The 19220-nt window shown below is 49.1% G+C and overlaps 1 protein-coding gene and 1 long non-coding RNA gene across 2 annotated transcripts; both read left to right on the plus strand.

Annotated features, from left to right (window-relative positions):
- Window positions 1-3850: 3850 nt before the first annotated feature.
- On the plus strand, window positions 3851-17639 carry LOC105853862. Its single transcript, XR_001145613.1, has 5 exons — window positions 3851-4040; window positions 5613-5690; window positions 6027-6110; window positions 6372-6463; window positions 17176-17639. It is a non-coding gene; the product is annotated as an uncharacterized LOC105853862 (long non-coding RNA).
- ARMCX4 (armadillo repeat containing, X-linked 4) lies at window positions 6887-14877 on the plus strand. Its single transcript, XM_012727170.1, has 2 exons — window positions 6887-9078; window positions 9193-14877. Exons 1-2 carry the CDS (start codon window positions 6970-6972, stop codon window positions 14590-14592), a joined length of 7509 nt encoding a protein of 2502 aa, XP_012582624.1. The 5' UTR covers window positions 6887-6969; the 3' UTR covers window positions 14593-14877.
- Window positions 17640-19220: the final 1581 nt, after the last annotated feature.

Below are 19220 nucleotides of genomic sequence, written 5' to 3' on the forward strand. Positions count from 1 at the left end.
CTAGGAGTGGGATTGCTGGGTCGTAGGGAAGCTCCATGTTTAGCAGTTTGAGGAACCTCCAAACAGTTTTCCATAGTGTACCACATCTTTTTAATCCAGCCATCTATTTTTTTGGCATTTGGGTTTATTTCATGTCTCCCTTATTGTAAGTAGAGCAGCAATAAATATGGAGGTGCAGGTGTCCTTTTGAATCAATATTTTTGTGTTCTTTGGGTAGATACTTAGGAGTGGTATTTCTGGGTCATATGGAAGCTCCATTTTTTAGCAGTTTGAGAAACCTCCAAACAGCTTTCCATAGTGGTTGTACTAGTTTGCATTCCCACCAGCAGTGCAGGAGAGTTCTTTTTTCTCCACATCCTTGCCAACATTTGTTGTTGCTAGTTGTTTTAATATGTGACATTCTCACTGGTGTGAGATAATATCTCATTGTGGTTTTAATTGGCATCTCCCTTATTAAAAATGATGTTGAGCATTCTTTTTCATATGGCTGTTGGCCATCTGCATTTCCTTTTTGGAAAAGTGTCTTTTTATCTCTTCTGCCCACTTCTTGATGAGGTTGTTCACTTTATTTTTGTTGAGTTTCATGAGCTCTTTGTATATCTTTGTGATCAACCCTTTGTCATTAGTATTGTGGGCAAAAATTTTCTCCCAACCAGTGGGATATACCTTTGTTTTGTGTAATGTCTCTTTTGCTTTACAGAAGCTTTTTAACTTGATGTAGTTCCAGCTGGTTATCCTTTCCTTCACTATCCTTGCTTTGGGTATCTTTAAAGATGTTGCTGAGGTATATGTCATGTATTGTTTTGTCCACTTTTCTTCCAGATATTTTATGGCTTGGGGTCTTATGTCTAGTTCTTTAACCCACTTGAAGTTGTTTTTTTGTGCATGTTTTTGCAAGCAGCATCCCAATTTTCCTAGCACCATTTGTTGAACAAACTTTCTTTGTCCATTTCATATTCTTTGTTCCTTTGTCAAAGATTAGCTGTCCATAACCTGTGGGCTTTTATCTGGGTTTTCTATTTCTATCCACTGGTCTGTATGTCTGTTCTTGTTCCAGTACCATGCAGTTTTGATTATTATGGCTTTGTAGTATAGCTTGAAGTCTGCAAGGGTGATGCCTCCGTTCTCTTTGTTTTAGTCCAGAGACTATTGGCCATTTGAGGTTTTGTGGTTTCATATAAATCTCATCAATATTTGCTCTAGTTCTTTGAAGAATGTCATTGAGATTTTTATTGGAAAAACATTAAATCTGTATATCCTAAATCTTTTTTTAATCATCCATGTTGTTTCAATTTAACACAATTTACAATTTATTTAGCCATTCCCCTAGGCATGGGTATTTTATTTTGCTCCAGTTTTTTAAAAAAATATTTGCAAGCACCACAGTAGGTACCCTAGTGTGTGTGTGTGTGTGTGTGTGTGTGTGTGTTTGTGAAACTGTGTACATATAGGTTGGCTAGTTTCTAAGGAATAGAATTTCTGCATAAAATTATAGAATACTAAACTTATTATTTAATAGCTCTTGCCAAATTGCCCTCTGTAAAAAGTTTGCATCAGAGTATGTGCCTCCAACAGAAGGCAGGAATGTCCACAATCCCACAAGCCAGTCAACAATATTAGCACATTTCTAAATTTTGATAAACTCGTAGCTGAAACACTGTTAAGATATAATTGTTATGATTTGCATTTCTTTGAAGTTTAACAACTTTTTATATGTTTATTGTTCATTTGTGTTCCTTCTATGTGAACAAATCCACTTGTGTCTTTGGTACTTTTTTCCTATTGTATGTTTATCATTTTATTAATGATTTGTAAGAGTTCTCAGATTATTAAAAATTAGCCATTTGGCATGCTAAGTTTATGGGATTTTTTTCAAGTTTTATTGATTTGCCACTGGTTTACATAACTGTATAATTTTGGGAATGCAATTTCACACCTTCTGGGTTTTGTTTTAGTTTTCCACATTACCAAAGTTTGTTTTCTGTAATTTATGATTCTTTTCCTTTGGTGGAGACCATAAATTGGTCATGGGCAATTGACTTCTGAAAAGCCATTAGTGAGTTCCATGGTACTGTGGGCTTCCTGGCTCACCTCCCCAAAGGGTCTATCCCCTACACACACACACACACACACACACACACACACACACACACACACTCACACTGAGGCCCCTTCACTGGGGCTACTTCCTGCTAGGGTATCATATTTCAACGTTCTATGAAAGAGACTGCCTGAGGGTCTATATTTAGAGTATGACTCCCCAACTTGAACAGCTGGATGTCTGGGTACTTTTGCATATCTTTTGTCCCTGACTTCTGGGTTTATTCTGAGGGGGCTTAGGGAAGATGCAGTGAAATGGTTACAGAAGGAGGGAATGCATAAACCTCTTGGTAACTACAGGGGATCCTGTAAACTATCCTTTGTGAGGAGAAAACAACAATAAGCATGTCAGTGTTTTTGAGGAGATTCAGTCAACACCAACTCTGCCCCCCCATGGAGGATATTGAACACTAGCCACTGCTAGGGTGGTTTGTACCACCTGATAAGAGCACACTGGTTTCACCGTGGTGTACAAATCCTATCAATCCTATCTGTTGAGTCTTGTTTCTATCAGTGGAATATCATCTGGTCTGTTCATTGGTGTGATGAGACTGATTGGATCAGGTGCTTATTTTGTAAAGCCCCAATAACCCTCTTGAATGGTAAACACTAATTTTCAGGCACTGTGTTCACCATTCAGGAGTTATCCATGAAGAAATTCTCCATCATCTCTAACACGTGATGCTAAATTCTGCTAGAACTTCAAAAGGTTGTAAGTCATTTTTGTAAAATTGCCAAAATTAGAAAACTGAATCAATTGAAAGATCAATGTATCAACCACATTGAATATGTACTAGTTTTGTTTAGTATTTTTTTTTTTGCATTAAAAATGCCAGCAATCAGGCCTTCCATGGTGGCACAGCGGGTTGGAGTCCTGTACTGGGAAACCAAGCCATGGGTGCTTCAGTGCCAGTTCTATCCCTGCCCAGGGAGGTGATCCACATGGTGCAGCGGTGCAACAGACCTCTCCTGTCTCACCCGCTGCTCCCTTCAGCAGTATACTTTGTCGATCTGCCTGTTCTGCTCCCCAGTCTGTTTCTGGTGAATCCTCTCGCCACCCCTGCACCTCTGGCCTGTACCCCATTTCTGTATTATAAATAAAGGAAAACTTTAAAAAAATGCCAGCAATCACTAGTCTATTTTGAAAGCTGTGAAATAGTTCATAGCAACTAGAGAACATTTTTTACAATGCACACAAATGAATCAAGGAATGAACGAATGAATGTATCTTGTTATCCTAGTGATACATTTTTTTTAATGCCGAATGAAAATGACTGCATTTTCAGATGACAAAAACAATGGGTGTGATATAAAAGGGATTTTTAAAAAAGGAACATAGAGAAGAAAGTAACGCGTCTCTTTGCACTCTCATTCTCGTCTTGACACCCCTTTCCTAACCCCCTTTTGGGCAGCAATATACAAGGGAGAGGAGTTTGTGGAGGAACCTATGGGAAGCATTGGTTTTACAGCTTAAAAAAAAAAGAAAAAGAGGATACCCTTCAAGAAGCAGCAGGTCCAGCGAGGGCCTGAGGTTGGGTGGGGGCTGTAGATCTTCCCTGGTGACCAGAGAAGGGGCAAACTCGAGCCTCGGGGCGGCAACAGCCCTGGGCAATTGGATTGGAGAGGACCGAGCCGAACGACTGGGTGGTGCGCCCCGGGTCACCGCGCAGAGCCGAGTAGGGGAGGGGACGCTCCAGCGAGCCGGTGGGGTGGGGGAGGGTCCAGCGCAACCTCCCGCTGGCCCGTGGGGGTGGCGTTCGGTGGTATGGTGTGGGGTGGGGTGGGGAGGAGGGCGAGCTCGGCGGTGACGCGGGGCCCTCACGTGACCGGGAGCTGCAGAACGACGCAGCCTTCGGTGCAGTCGTCACTCGCGTCTGGGTACCAGGTCCCCGCTGCCCTGCGCGCGGCGGGCTGGCATCGGGCCCCGGAGAGCGGAGCAGGTAAGGGCCCCGGGGCCGCGCGCCCAGGCCGGGGCGGCGGCGGCCTGACGATCCAGTAGCGGGTCCCAGTGGGGAGGTGGAGGGTAAAGCGGTTCAAGTTCGAGGAGCCTTCGCCTCTGATTCTCCCTGGCCTCCCTCCCCCTCCTCACGTCTGTGAAGGGGAATCTCGGGTTTTGACAGAGGGGAAAATGAGGGGAGTGTCTCCAGGGGAGATGCAGAGATTGACATGGCCCATCCTTTCTGGCTCTAATCACCGGCCGCACATGCCCGCTCAGCTTCCTGCTCGTTTCCCTGGAAGGGACATAGTGTGGTGGCGTTAGGAGAGAAAATGGTGGGCCTTAGGTGACTGGACTGAGGGCTTGGTGAGGGTGGCACCTCGGAATGAGGGAAGGGGTGTTTAATAGTGGGGCTCCCGAATCCTGAAAGGTGAGCGGGCACTGGGATCTGTGTCCTGGTGTCAGTGTAAGCTCCCAGTGCCAAGATACTCTTGTCTGATAGAGAGTAGCTCTGTGTGGCACTGTTTGTGGCCAGGCAAGGGGAGGAGGAGAGGAGAAAACTGCCTGGGATTTGTGAGGTTAGTGTGAACACAGGTGCTGCCTGTGAACCATTGAAGTGTGATAGGAATTATTCTCCAAGACAGGAACTTAGGCGCTGTGCTCTGTTGGGATACCAGACAGGACTGGTTAGGGGATTTCCACACTAAAGGGACAATTAACCTTAGCATTTTAAAAAAGATTTTATTTATTTATGCATACAGAACTGGGGTACAAGCCAGAGGTGCAGGGGCCATGAGAGGATTCACCAGAGACAGAGACGGGAGCAAAGAAGGCAGATGGATGAAGTATACTGCTGAGGGGAGCAGCGGGCGGGTCAGGAGAGGTCTGCCGCGCCATGTGGGTCAGCTCCAGGGACTGGGATCGAATTTGCACTGAAGCATTGCTGCTAGGTTGCAGTGCTGCGTCCTTACCTGTTGCGGCATCAGGGAAGGCCCCCAAGCTTAGCATTTTAATGTTCATTGTCTGTTGAAGACCAATAAAGAGAGCAAAATTCTTAATGATTGCTTTAACTTGTTCTTTATAATACTGAGAAAATACAAATTGCATCAAAGAAGTTTACTTTTTTTTTTTTTGAGAAAAGCCTTTGCTGTGGGGAGGAATAGTGGTTTTGCAGAAGCAAACCTTGTTTCTTCTACTTCTGGAGACTCCTAGAGATGGATTTAAAGGGAAATCTATGGTAGTAATTTATGAATCTTGTATGGGATCTGGGGGAGGGCCGTGTCACCGTTTTTCTTGACATCGTCCAGTTTTCCAGATACCACACTTGTCTGTCTTGGTGAAGGAAATGATGATGTTTTGGGGAGAAGCCGTAGAATCCTACAGGTGGTTTGAAAATAATTTGCCTCTCTCGCTCCCCTTTTATTTTCTTGCCTTTCTTTTCCACACTGGCCAGTTCAGTGTTGGGCAAGCCCTAGGCTTTGCTTGTTGGGGATTGAGTCTCTAACTCAGTCTTAAATGCCTAGATGATAGCAGCGCTCAACATTTACATCTCCCCCTTTTCTCCGTTTGTTCCTAGGTTTTCTCCTAGGCCCACGGGAGGGCTGTTTGCCACTGGATGCAAGGGAAAGGGGGAGACTGAACCGGAGCCATGGAGGTTGGTGTGAAGGTGGGAATGAGAGAGGTTGGGTCCAGAAGGTACCTGAGATCTGAGCACCTCAGTGACAGGTGCCCCTGCTTCTTCTGGTCTCTGCGAGATTCCAGTGTTGCCGCACCCCAACTGATTTCTGTTCAGAAAATAGTAGGGATTTTGGCTTAATGGTGGGCTGGAGTGTACTGAGAGCAGATAAGAGGGCAGACCATGATGTGGGTCATATTAGCAAGCTGAACCCAGCTCTGACAAGGCAGGCACTGGGGGTCAGGGATCAGAGTGTTTGTCTGTTCTACAAAGGTCTCGGTCTCTATTACCTCCTATTTGTTTACTTGTTCATAGATCGGCCTGCAGGCCTTCTGCAGGGTTTGAGATCACTGGAAGCAAAGCAATAAGGAGGAAATTGCCCTTGATCAGTATAGACTGGTAAGAGGATGGGGGCTGCCTGGGCAGACCTCTAGGGTGGGTTGGTGGAGACCAGCATGCATGGAAGATGGCTGCCTAGACCAGAAGATTCTCAGCCTCTCCCTTTCCCAGCCACCTTTCCTACCACCCCTGTCAGTTTGTGCAGGGAGTGGGGTGAACTGAGGGGGCTAGAGAGACAGTTTGCTAATAATATGCCCGCCCATCAAGAACAGAAGCCCCACTCCCATCTGCCCCTCCATCTGTCTATCTGTCTGTCTCTAGGTGCACAGATCCCATGAGTTCATAGATCCACTTTAGGGTGTGTCACCAATCAAGAGAAGGAAAGAGGCGGGAACTGCCTTGGACCGTTACAGGTTGGTATGAGGGTGGGGACTTGTGGGAATGGTGACCAGAATAGGTCCAGTAAACATCAAAGTCTGAGAGCTGCTCACTCTCTCATTCATCTTCAGCCCTCCCATCTTCCTTTCCACAGTTCATTTGGAGTAAGGAAATGCGTATGGACGGAAGGAGCTTGGGAGAAATCGTTGGGCATTGGGGAAGTCGGGGAGGGGATAAAATGAAAAGGATGGAGAGAGTTTGCTAGTCATCCTCTTCTCCTACCTAGCTCATCATTTTTGCACTTTCCTGTCCTTCTGTGTATCTATCTCTGTGATGCACAGAATTAGAAGAGAAGTTTTAGTCCATTTCCTTCCTCCACTTCTAGGTCCACCTCCAGAGGCAGCTGTAGTGGCCTTTGAGTGACTGAAGACCAGCGCCCTCACAGGCCTACACCCAGACCTACCACCCTCTTTCCCCAGCTCGATTGAGACCCCTCCCCCCACACCCATACCTTGTTCGTGCCTTCAGCAGGGGTGATTACATGGGTCGCGTTCAGGAAGTGGGATGGGCGACTGCAGGACTAGTGATCTGGGCTGGTACCTGCTACTACATTTACAGATTAACCAAGGACCGAGTCCAGAGTGTGAGGAGGCTTGCCAGACATGGGTCCCGAGGCAAGATGGAGAGTGTGGTTGGGGTACAGAACCAGACCGTGGCCAAGAGTGAAGGCATGGCTGGGACAGCGATTGAAACTAAAGCCAAGGCCGAGACTGGAGCAGAAACTGGAGCAGGAAATGGGACCAGGGCTGAAGTAGAGACTAAGGCCACTGCTAGAGCCAGGCCCAAAGCCAGCTCGCAGGCTAAGGCAATGACTGGGGCAGAGGCAGGGACCCAGTCTGAGGCCCATACAGTGGCCAGGGCAGTGGTCGTGACAGAGGGAGTGGCTCAGAGTGAGGCCAAGGCCGAAGCCAGGGAAGCGCCCGTGAAAGAGGCAGTGACGCAAACTGACTCTGAGGCTGGGAAAATAGTCAAGAAAGAAGCAGTGACCCAGACCAAGGCTAAAACTTGGGCACCGGTTGCCAGGGCAGACAGCAAGAAAGAAGCAATGACCCAGACCAAAGCAGAAGCTCGTATGTTGGCTGAAAAAGAGGCAGACATTAACAGAATAATGGTGACACAGAATGAGGCCTTAGCAGTGACCAAGGAAGTGGCCGAGTTGAGGGCCATAAACAAGACTGGATGTGTTGCAGAGACCAAGGCAAGAGCCCTGGAAGAGACTGTGAGTGTGGCCAAGATTCCGCCTGAGTGCAGGCCTGGTACCACAGTTGATGTTAAGAAAAGTGGGAGTACCACGTCCAGAGCAGAAACTGGAGTGGACATGAAATCCTGTGCACAGACTCAGACTGTGACCAAGGCCCGTGGTGATGACATGTCTGGTGCTGGAGTTGAGGGCAGGCGGAATCGCAAAACTGTGTCCAAGGCAGTGTCTGGGGTAGATGTGAAGGCGCTTGCTCAGCCTCAGGTGGTAGCCAAGGCCCAGGCTGAGACCACGCCTGTGGCAAAAGGTGATACCGGGGGAAATACCACTGGCGTGTGTAAGGGGAGGCCAGGGGCCGAGATGAGAGCTGCTATACAACCTCAGACTGTGGTCAACAAACAGGCGGAGGCAACGCCTGGTGCCAAGGCTGATGTCGGGGAAGGTCCCAAGGTGACATCTGGTGCAGTGACTGGAGCTGACATGAGGGCCACTGTTCAACCTCAGACTGTTGCCAGTCTTCAGGATGAGGCTATTCCTGACGCCAGGGCTAAGGGGAAAGGCAATCCCAGTGCCTTACCTAAAATAGGAACCAAGGCAAGCTTGAGGACTGATTCCCAGCCCGAGGCCTTGCCTGCAGCTAAGGGTAAGAGCAAAGGCGATTCCGTTGTCGTGTCTAAAGCAGGGACTGAGACAGACAAGTCGTCCTCTGTGCAGTCTCAGCCTATGGCCAAAGTCCAGGCTGATGCCTTGCCTGATGGCAGGGTTAAGGCTAAGGATAATGCCAATGCCGTGTCTCAGGAAGGGGCTGGGAAAGACATGAAGGCACAGTCTCAGGCCTCTGTCAAGAGCCAGGTTGAGGCCTTGCCTAGCAAAAGAGGTAAGGCTCGGGGTAAAGCTAAAGCCAAGTGTAAAGCAGAGCTTGGGACAGATGTGAAAAGCTGTACACAGGCTCAGGCTGGGGTCAAGCCCCAAGCTGATGCCTTGCCTGATTCCGGGGTTGATGACAAAAGTGATACTAATGCCATTTCCAAGACCGTGCCTAAGGCAGAACAGAAAACTTGTGGTCAGCACCAGGCTGTGGCCAAGGGCGAGACCTTGCCTGGTGGCAAGAAAAAGGTCAGGAACAATGCCAACGCTGGTTCTAAGGTAGAGGCTGGGGCAGATACAACGGGCCCTGCCCAGCCCCAAGCTCTGTCTAATTCACAAGGCGAAGCCTTACCTGCTGGCAAGAATAAGGTCAAGGGCAATCCCAATGTTGTACCTCAGGCAGGGGAAGGGGCAGATACAACAGACTTTGCTCAGCCCCAGACTATAGTCAGTCCGCAAGGTGAAGCCTTGCCTGGTGGCAAGAATAAGGTCAGGAACAATGCCAATGCGGTGTCTAAGGCAGAGGCTGGGGCAGATACACCGGCATCTGCCCAGCCCCAGACTGTGTCTCATTTACAAGGTGAAGTCTCGCCTGCTGGCAAGAACAAGGGCAGGGGCAATTCCACTGCTGTGTCTAAGGCAGGGGCAGGGGCAGGAGCAGATGCGACAGGCTCTGCTCAGCCCCCGGATGTGGCCACTTCCCACAGTGAAGCCTCGCCTGGTGGCAAGAACAAAGGCAGGGGCAATCGCAATGCGGTGTCTAAGGCAGGCGCTGGGGCAGATACACCGGGCCCTGCCCAGCCTCAGCCCGCAGCCAATTCACAGAGTAAGGCCTTGCCTGGTAACAAGAAGAGGGCGAGGGGCAATCCCAATGCTGGGTCCAAAACAGAGACTGGGCCAGATACGGCAGACTCTGCCCAGCCCCAGGCAGTGGCCAGTTTCCCGGGAGAAGCCGCACCTGGTGCCAGGAGTAAGGGCAGGGCCACTCCCAACGCTTTCTCTAAGGCAGAGGCCGGGACCGATACCACAGGCTCTGCCCAATCTCAGGCTGTGGCCAGCTCGCAGAGCAAGGCCTTCCCGGGTTCCAAAAATAAGGGGAAAGGCAATTCCTGTGCTGTGTCTAAAGCAGTGGCTGGGGCAGATGCCCTGTGTTCGGTCCAGCCGCAAAGAGATCCAACAGGTTCTGTTCAGCCCCAGGCTGGGATCATCTCCCAGGAGGAGGTCTCGCCTGGTACCAGGAATAAGGGCAGGGGCAATCCCGATGCGGTGTCTAAGGCAGCGCCGGGGCCATTGTTTTCTGCCCAGCCCCAAACAACTGCAACAGGTTCTGCTCAGCCCCAGACTGTGGACAGTTCTCAAGGTGAGACCTTGCCTGCTGGCAAGAATAAGGTCAAGGAAAATTCAAATGCTGGATCTAAGGTAAAGGCTGGAGCAGATGCAGCAGGCTCCTCCCAGCCCCAAGCTGTGTCTAATTCACAAGGCCAGTCCTTGCCAGGTGCCAGGAGTAAGGTCAGGGCCAATCTCAGTGTTGTGTCTAAGGCAGGGACTGGGCCAGATCCGGCAGACTCTGGCCAGCCTCAGGCCACGGCCAATCCCCAGGGTGAGGCCTTGCCTAGTAAGAACAAGGTCAGGGGCAACTCCAATATTGTGTCTAAAATAGAGACTGGGACAGAGACAACAGGCTCTGGCCTGCCCCCCGCTGCAGCCAACTCCCAGGGTGAAGCCTTGCTTGGTGCCAAGAATAAAGTCAGGAGCAATCCCAATTCTGTGTCTAAGGTAAAGGATGGGGGAGATATTGCAGGCTCTGCCCAGTCCCAAGCTGTGTCTAATTCACAAGGCGAATCCTCATCTGGTGCCAGGAGTAAGGTCAGGGGCAATCCCAATGTTGTGTCTAAGGCAGGGGCTGGGCCAGATCCAGCAAACTCTGCCCAGCCTCAGGCCGTGGCCAGTTCTCACTGTGAGACCTCACTTGGTGCCAGGAGTAAGGTCAGGGGCAATCCCAATGTTGTGTCTAAGGCAGGGGCTGGGCCAGATCCAGCAGACTCTGCCCAGCCTCAGGCCGTGGCCAGTTCTCACTGTGAGACCTCACTTGGTGCCAGGAGTAAGGTCAGGAACAAGCCCAATGCCGAGCCCAAAGCGGGGACCGTGGTTTCTGGCCAACCTCGGTCCGTGGCCGATTCCCAGAGCAAGATCTTGCCTGAGGCAAAGGACAAGGCTGCACCGAGGTCTCAGGCAGAAGCCACAGGAGAAAGTGAGCTCTGTGCGAAGTCAGAGGCTACGGCCATGCCCTCCTCTGAGCATGAGAGTGAGACAGGCACTCAGGCCTGCAGAAAGATGGAGCCCAAGGTCCACGACTATTACTGGAGTGAGATTGGTGTTGAGGATTGGATTGCTTCTGAGCGGTGGATCAAGTTTAGATTTCAGGCCAGGGATGGTTATTGGGAGAATAGCATGTCCTGGGCTGATGATGAGAATGAAGTCAATATTGGATCCTGGGATGGAGCTTTTGATGAGGCTGCCATTAAGTCCTGGCCTGGGGCAAGGGCTGAGAATGAGGTTGCTGTTGGCTCCTGGACTGGAGTTGGTGAACAAGCCAGTGGAGGGCTTTGGGCTGGGAGTCAGGCTACTGAAGCGTTTTGGGCTGGGGGTCAGGCTAGTGCGGGCTCCTGGGCAGTGACCGAGGGCAAGGCCATTGGAGGGTCTTGGATTGGGGCTGCGAATCAGTCCATAGGGGGCACTTGGGTTGGCACTGAGAACCAGGCTATTGGGGAGGCTTGGGCTGGAGGCCAGGCCAGTGGAGGGCTCTGGGCTGGGAGTCAGACCAATGAAGCATCCTGGGCTGGGGCCCAGGCCAGTGGGGTGTCTTGGGTTGGGGCAGGAGCCATTGGAGGGTCCTGGGCTGTGGCTGAACAGCAGGCCAGTGGAAGCACCCAGGATGGGGCTGGGATTCAAGCTAGCACAGGGCCCTGGGCTGAGGCTAAGGCTGGGGGTGTGGCTACTATCGGGTACTGGGTTGGGGCTGTGGACCAGGCTAGCGGGGGTTCCTGGGTTGGGGCTGCTGACCCATCTGGTGGCGGAGCCAAGCCTAGATTTGAGGATCAGGCCAGTGAAAATGTTTCCTGGACTACAACTGGTGGCCAGGCCAGTGGAGGGTCCACGCTAGGGCCCCAGGACCAGATCAGTATTAGCTCCTGGACTGGCGCTGTGGATCAAGCTAGTGGAGCTTCCCTGCTGGGGCCAGTGGTCCAGTCCAGTGGTGGGACCTGGGTTAGGACTGGGGAACAGGCCGGTGCAGGATCTCAGTCAGGCTATGTGGACCAGGCCAGTGTTGGATCCTGGCCTGGCACTGTGAATCCAGTCAGTGGAGGATTCGTGGTCGAGGCTATCAACCAGGTCAGCGAGGGCTCCTGGACTGTGACTAATGATCAACCTGGTGCTGGGTCCATGCCTAGAGCTGAGGACCAGGTCAGCGGAGAAGGGTCTTTGGCTAGGGCTGGTGGCCAGGCTGGTGGTGCATCCCAGTCAGGGCCTGAGGATCAGTCCAGTGTGAGGTCCTGGGCTGATTCTGGGGACCAAGCCAGTGGAGGGTTCTTGGTTGTAGCTGTGGACCAGACCAATGGAGGGTCTTGGCCTGGATCTGGAGATCAGATTGGTGGGGGGGCAAAGCATACATTTGAGAACCCGGCCAGTGGAAGAGAGTCCTGGGCTGACAGTGGGGTCCACACTGGTGGAGGGTCTGGTCTGGGACCTGGAGACCAGTCCATTGGAAATTCCTGGTCTGGCACTGGGGACCAGGCCAGTGGAGGGTCCAGGTCAGGGCCCGAGGACCAGTCCAGTGAATGGTTCAGTGCTTGTAGTGGGAGTCAGGCCAGTGGTAGAGTGTCTTGGGTTGGTGCTAGCAGCCAGGCAGTTGAAGGCTCTGTGTTAGGGGCTGTTAACCAAAGCAGTGGAGGGCCCTGGGCTGGGGCTGGAGATCCAGCTGGTGGCTGTCACAAAGCTGGATTTGAAGGTCAGGCCAGTGGAGGAGGCTTCTGGCCTGGGACTGAGGGCCAAGCTGGTGGAGTGTCCAGTCTGGGAGCAGAGGACCAGTCCAGTGGAGGGAATTCTTGGGATGAGACGGGTGGCCAGGCTGTTGGCGGGTCGACTCCAGAGCCTGCAGACCAGTCTAGTGGTGGGTCCTGGGCTGACCCTGGGAGTCAAGCCTGTGGAAGTTCTTGGATCAGGGCTGGGACTCAGGCTGGTAGCTGTTCCAAACCTGGATTTGAGGAGCAGGCCAGTGTAGGAGGTTCTCAGGTTGGCACTGGGGATCAGGCTGGTGGAAACTCCTGGGTTGAGCCTCGGCCTGGGCATGAGACCAGTAGAGGATCTGGGTTGGAATCTGAGGACCCTGCGAGTGGAGGATCCTGGGGTAGGACTGGGGACCAGGCCAGTGGAAGGTCCCATGTCGGTACTGAAGTGCAGACCAAAGATGGATGCTGGTTTGGGGCTGGGGGCGAGACTAGTGCAGAGTCCTGGTCCTGGAAAAGGGAAGAGGCTGGTATTGTGCCCAGTTGTGGAGGTCAAAATGAGACCAGTGCTGAATCCAGATCAGGGCTCGGGGAAGGAGCTAGCCTTAGTTCCAGATTTGGGGCTGAAGACCAGGCCAGTGTTGGGTCCTGGGTCAGATCCAGAGAGGCAGCCTATGTGGATTCCTATGTGGGGGCCGAGGCTGGGGCTGGGGCTGAGGTCAGGAAGGAGTCTTGGCTCTGGGATGGAGGTGCAGCCTCTACAGGGTCTAGACTTGGGGCTGAGGAAGGAGCTGACATGGGGCTGTGGACTTTGGCAGAGGAAGTAGATGAGGATGAGCTAAGCAGAACGTCCAGCCCCGATATTGAGGAAATCAGCTTAAGGTCCTTGTTTTGGGCTGACACCGAGAACAGTAATGAGTGCAGATCCCAGAGTGAGAAAGATGTCAGGTTTGAATATGGGGCTGGAGATACAGCCATTAACAAGGACAGGCTTGAGGCTGCTGGTGGAGTTGATATAAAATCTTGGTTCTGGGATGGGGAAAACAAAAGTGAGGACACAGCTTCACCTAAAACTAAGTCGTCAGGCACATATCCTTCCATGGTTCCTGGGGCAGGGATGGGGTCGTGGGCCGGAGCCATGTTCTGGACAGAAATGAAATTACCACAGCAAAATCAGGCCTGCTACCCACCTGAAGATGAGTTCAGAAAGCAGATCAGGCCTGAGGAGAAAACTCAGGCCGTGCCCTGCCGCTGTAAACGTGAAGCTAATATGGATCCAAAAGAACTTGAGAAACTCATCTGCATGATTGAAATGACTGAAGATCCTTCCATTCATGAAATAGCCAATAATGCTTTGTATAATAGTCCTGATTGTCCACTTTCCCATGAAGTCATTCACAATGCAGGTAGACTCTCAATTATTGAAAGTTTGCTCAGTAACCCCTACCCCAGTGTTAGGCAGAAGGCTTTAAATGCGCTGAACAATATCTCAGTGGCTGCTGAAAATCACAGGCAGGTTAAAACGTACTTAAACCAAGTATGTGAAGACACAGTCACCTACCCCTTGAATTCAAATGTGCAGCTGGCTGGACTCCGACTGATAAAACATCTGACAATTATTAGTGAATATCAGCATATGGTTACGAATTATATTTCAGAATTTCTCCGTTTGCTAACTGTGGGAAGTGTAGAAATTAAAGACCATGTTTTGGGGATGCTTTTGAATTTCTCTAAAAACCCCTCTATGACCAAAGACTTGCTCATTGCCAATGCACCAACAACGCTGATGAATATCTTTAACAAGAAAGAGACAAAAGAGAATATCCTTAGTGCTCTTTCACTATTTGAAAACATAAATTACCATTTTAAAAGAAGAGCAAAAGTATTCACCCAGGACAAGTTCAGTAAAAATTCCCTTTATTTTGTATTCCACCGGCCTAAAGCATGTGCTAAGAAACTTCGAGTCTTAGCAGCAGAATATAATGACCCTGAGGTGAAAGAAAAAGTTGAGCTATTGTTAAGTAAGCTCTGAGTAGCTGTACGTTTCCAAACAGACCTTGTTTTGCAGTCTGGAAGTAATGCACATTGTAAATTGCATTATAACTTCAAAACAAATGTTACTTAAAATGGTCTATAGCTAGACCATTTTATGAACACCAAATGAATTCAAGTTTGTCCTGAAAAATATGTGTGTTGACTTTTAACTTGTCTGGATTGAGATAATTTTAGTATGCTTCATGAGCAGAAACTGAACCGATTCTTCATAAGTAAGGTAATCTTTGGTCCTTTGTGTGGACTTATGTTTATACATATGATACTTTATTTTTTTGTCATCAATAAAAGTTGTGTGTTTTAAGCAGAAAAAAAAGCCCCGTTTTCTCCTTGAGTTTATGACGCATGTAGAAAGGCAAGGTGTGTGGAAACAGAAAGATCCTAGCACTGCCAGAGCCCTTGGTCATGGCCACCTTTGCTCATCAGTGCAGAAAGTGCCAGGGGCGATGGTGCGCAGGCAAGTTTTATGGCAGAGGCAGAAGTTGAATAAGCTGGGCATGAAGGGTGGGGAAACACGGGCAGAAGGGCACTGGAGGAGGGGGGAGAAGAAAGGCGGGAGGTGGGACTCCTGCTCCAGACAGGGGCCTGGCCTGCTGGGTGCAGAGTGGGGAGGGGAGTGATGGGAAGGGAGTCCAGCATTTGGGGCCAGGCTCAGTCCCGGGGCAGCCCCCCACCACTGCTAACCTGCGGTGTCCCGATGTCACCCTGCCCACCCCGGGAGACTCCAAAGTCGGTGTGTTGTGGCCAGAGGAATGACAGGATGCAAGGAAAGAGGAGGCTGACCTGTGAGCAGCATGGGTTGAGCTGGGGTGGAGAGAGGAGGCCGCCTGGAGGCTGGAAAGCCAGGGAGGGAGATTCAGCCCAGTTCAGCAGGAGGTGACAAAGGAGGGAGGTTCCACTGCTGGGTGGCCTGGGAGTGATGAGGGCAAGTGGGAAGTGACAGAACCTCGAATCAAGAAGTGCTGGCACCTATTCCGGGCACATTTTAGTGTTAGGGTCCTCCACCGATGTCGGTGGTGGCGGCCACGTAAGTGGAGGTGAGTTAACTGCTGTGAAGTCCTAAGAAGATACAACAGAAGAATACTTCTTAGTGCTGCTGTGAGAGTTCTTTGGCAAGGGTGGATAGGGGAGGGCCTTGAGGGAACCACAGAGCGTGCTGCTGGTGTACATCTAGGAGAAGGGACAAGCCTCTCCTACCCACAGTGTTGATGAGGGCGTGGGGCAGGAGCATTCTGTACGGTCCTGGTGGGAAAGCACATGGGTATGGGCCGCTTGGACGCGTTTCAGAAAGCGTAAGAGGTGCCTGCTCTTTGATCCGGCCATTCCACTTGTTGGAGAGTATCCTTAGGGGATAGTTGGTTTGCAGAAAGCTCTGCATCCCCACATAATTTTGAAGGGTGAAAAGCTGTGAATGACCCAAGTGTCTCATAAATAGAAAAACTAAGGTACATCAGCACATTGAGACATTATGTAGCTCTTGAAAAGGTTAGTGAGCACGTTTGTTTACTTGGGAAAAAATGCAGCATATAATTTTAAGTGGGGTAAAATAGGTTGCAAAAATGCAATGCTTTTTATAAAGAAGAGGCATATGTTTAAATGATCTGTATATAAAACTTGAGCATTTGCTGAAAATGTTAATCGTTCTCTATGGGTAAAATGGCTATAGATTAATAAGTGATTTATGATTTTGTTTTGAACTCACCTGTAGCTTCTGTCTTTTCTATTGTGGACTAGGATTTTTTGTATAATTTGCCAAAAGGAAACAGTTGGGTTTAGGCTAGACGGGCCTGTCAATAGCCTTCCAGGGGCCTAGAGCAAAAGTGTAAGTGGAGGCTTTTGTCTTATGTCTTAATACTTGCAAGGCATTAATTAAAAATTTAAATAAATATCATTTACTAAAATCTTTAAACATAAGTGTTGCTGTTTGAAATTTTAAGTCTTAATTAACCACTTTTATTCATTCAGTTAATTTTTCTTTATTGGGATAACATTAGTTTACAACACTATATATGTTTTAGGGATACAGGTTCACACCTCAGATGGATATCGCCACACCACACTCATCACCAAAACACCCATAGTCCTTTACGCTGGCCATTAGACCTACTGTCCTCTTTGTTTCCAGCCTCTCTTCCCGCTCTGATAGATTTAATTCTGCAGTCTTGTTTCTAGGGTTTGTTTTGGTTTGTTAACCATTTTGAAAATAAAACTGTTCTCAATTCTCATATTCTATGGCTACCAGCTTGCAAATGGAAAAAATGATGTCACATTTGTGGTAAATTCAGCAATCTGCTGCCCTAATCCCCTTTCAGGAATAAAGAGCTTACTATTTCAGTTGCTGGGAGAGCTGCCAGCTGCCAGCAGACAGCTCTCTGCTCTCAGCCCTCTTCAGGAATTGCCTCAGATGAAAAGAACCACTTCCCCACCCCCACCCCCAAGTTTATACCCACTTCCTGGGTTACTTCACATCCAATCACTGATTGACAAGGTCTTATAGATCCTGAGTGGGACCACTTAACTTCTCCCTCTGTCCAATCCTGCTTCGTTCTTTTCCCTTCTACAGGTGTTGATCCCAAGAGCATTCCCTAAAAAAAAGCCCTTCCTGTTGACCTCTGTCTGAGTCTGCTCTCCAGGAAGCCAGCTACAAGAGTTGGTACAAGAAGTGGTTCAGGAAGGCACACACTGTGATGAAATTTTGGAGATGGATCACCTGCTTCCTGTCTGGCAATGAGGACCCCACCATTGGTGGTAGGTGCAGTGGATAGACAGGTAGCAAAAGAATTGTAAGGCCTTACTGGGATGGCATATTGGTGAAAGGGAATGTATTAACTGGTGGCATGTAACAGACATGTGAAGGATATGTGGGAAATATTAAATATAAGGAAAGTCAGTGTACTGTGTCTATTACTAACCTTTATTCACCTCTACAAGCAAATAATTAAAAGCTGGATTAAATTGATCAACAATTAGAAGTTATGTATGGGGCTTCCCCAGGGGTTAAGTCTCAGTGCTAGCTCAGCCATAGCCTGAGACTATCTCCAGCCAGTGAGCTGAACCACATGGCACAGCAGACCTCTCCTGTCTTGCCCACTGCTCCACTCAGCAATGTATTTCAGTAGATCTCCCTGTTTTGCTCCCTACTCTGTCTCCGGTGAAACCTCTCACCACCCACCACATACCTCTGGCCTACTCCCCAGTTCTCCTATGCAAAATAAAGTAAAGTAAAATAAAAGCAATGTATGAAAGATAGAAAGCTTCATTCATACAATGTAAGGAGGTTCTTGTCTCTTGCCGATAGAGTAGAGAAATCTGAAGACCAGTCCAGGACTTACTGAAAGCAAGCTTCAAAGAAAGTAAAGTCCAAACCAAGTCAAATCTATTATACTTAGATCAGAGCCCTATTTAGGAAGGAATGAGGCAATGACACATAGGATGAAAACATCTGGGTTGATGCCCCTTAAAATCTTATGTCCTCAGATTTCCCCAAGCTCTCCTTCATTTCTCTATTAAAGGTGAGCGCTACATTTACTTGAATGTTCAGAGTCCTTTCTCTTATAACATGTTTCTCTCAGAATTTTCCCTACCTCCCCTCCTGGCGACTGGGTTTATATATAGGGTTAAGTTACAGCAGAACCTTATGCTGGGCCTAATGAGGAAGGAAAGTGAATAACACCCCAATGAGGGGCTTCAGATATAGGCAGTGTGTACCAGAAGGTACTTGGACTGAGAGGGGCTTGATCAGTGGACCTAGAATATAAAATTATTGGCGAGCTAAAGTGATTGGAGAGTTCTCTTCTAGGATGCAGAATTTAAAACCATGACACAGACCTCAGGAGGTCATGTGAACTCACTACCAAAATGAATCCTTACCGTATGAAAAGAAATAATGGCTTACATGAAGTGAGGTATGGATGCCAGGGTTGCCATATAAGATGGTGGGAGAAAGTATTAAAGGCTTAAGGAAGTGAATGATAAACTCTAAATATGTTACATAAGGCCAGAAAACCCTCCAGAGGACCATGTTCTGCTGGAGTACCCAAGGAACACTGCATTTGTCAAAGCTATAGGGGATGTGTGGGTGAGAAGGGCACTGGCATCACTAGGAACTTCAGTGGTGGCTCAGCACTGCAAGCCAGGGCTCAGCAGACCACTGGTGGAAATGGTGATGGCTTGGAAACCAGTGAGGCAAGATGACTGTAGGTCACTGTCAGAAGTGGGGTGGATGCAAATGCTATACTGCACTGCAAGGTCAGAGTGGCAGAACTGGCCTTTAGAGAGCTGTAGAAAGGGCTATAAGAACACAGAAACCCCGTGACTATATGGGTAAAAGATAGTTAATACAACCAGTGCTCAGAATAACAGTGTTTGGGGAAAATAGGCAGCTGACGGTCTACTCAACCCATACAATAAAAGTAATTAAAGATGGTCAAGAGTTTGAGGGAAGTTGCCTCAAAAAGTCATAATCCCTTGCCAAGCTTCTGGCCCTAAGTCAGTGTTTGATCCAGAATGCACTGGTTGAAGGAGAGGCTGGATTTCCCAAAAGACCCTACAATACATGCACAGTAAAGGTTCCTCTGGCCCTTCCATCTGCTCAGCTATCTGCTCACT

This window comes from Condylura cristata, unplaced genomic scaffold (assembly GCF_000260355.1).
Source record: "Condylura cristata isolate star-nosed mole 26May11 unplaced genomic scaffold, ConCri1.0 scaffold00019, whole genome shotgun sequence".
Taxonomy (NCBI): domain Eukaryota; kingdom Metazoa; phylum Chordata; class Mammalia; order Eulipotyphla; family Talpidae; genus Condylura; species Condylura cristata.

Bases quoted from the DNA above. Each gene is read 5' to 3' on its own strand.
- ARMCX4 (XM_012727170.1), top strand. From the start codon at position 6,970: ATGGGTCGCGTTCAGGAAGTGGGATGGGCGACTGCAGGACTAGTGATC. The intron at 9,079-9,192 runs GCTGGGGCAGAT...GCTGTGTCTAAG, and splicing joins ATGCGGTGTCTAAGGCAGAG to GCAGGGGCAGGGGCAGGAGC.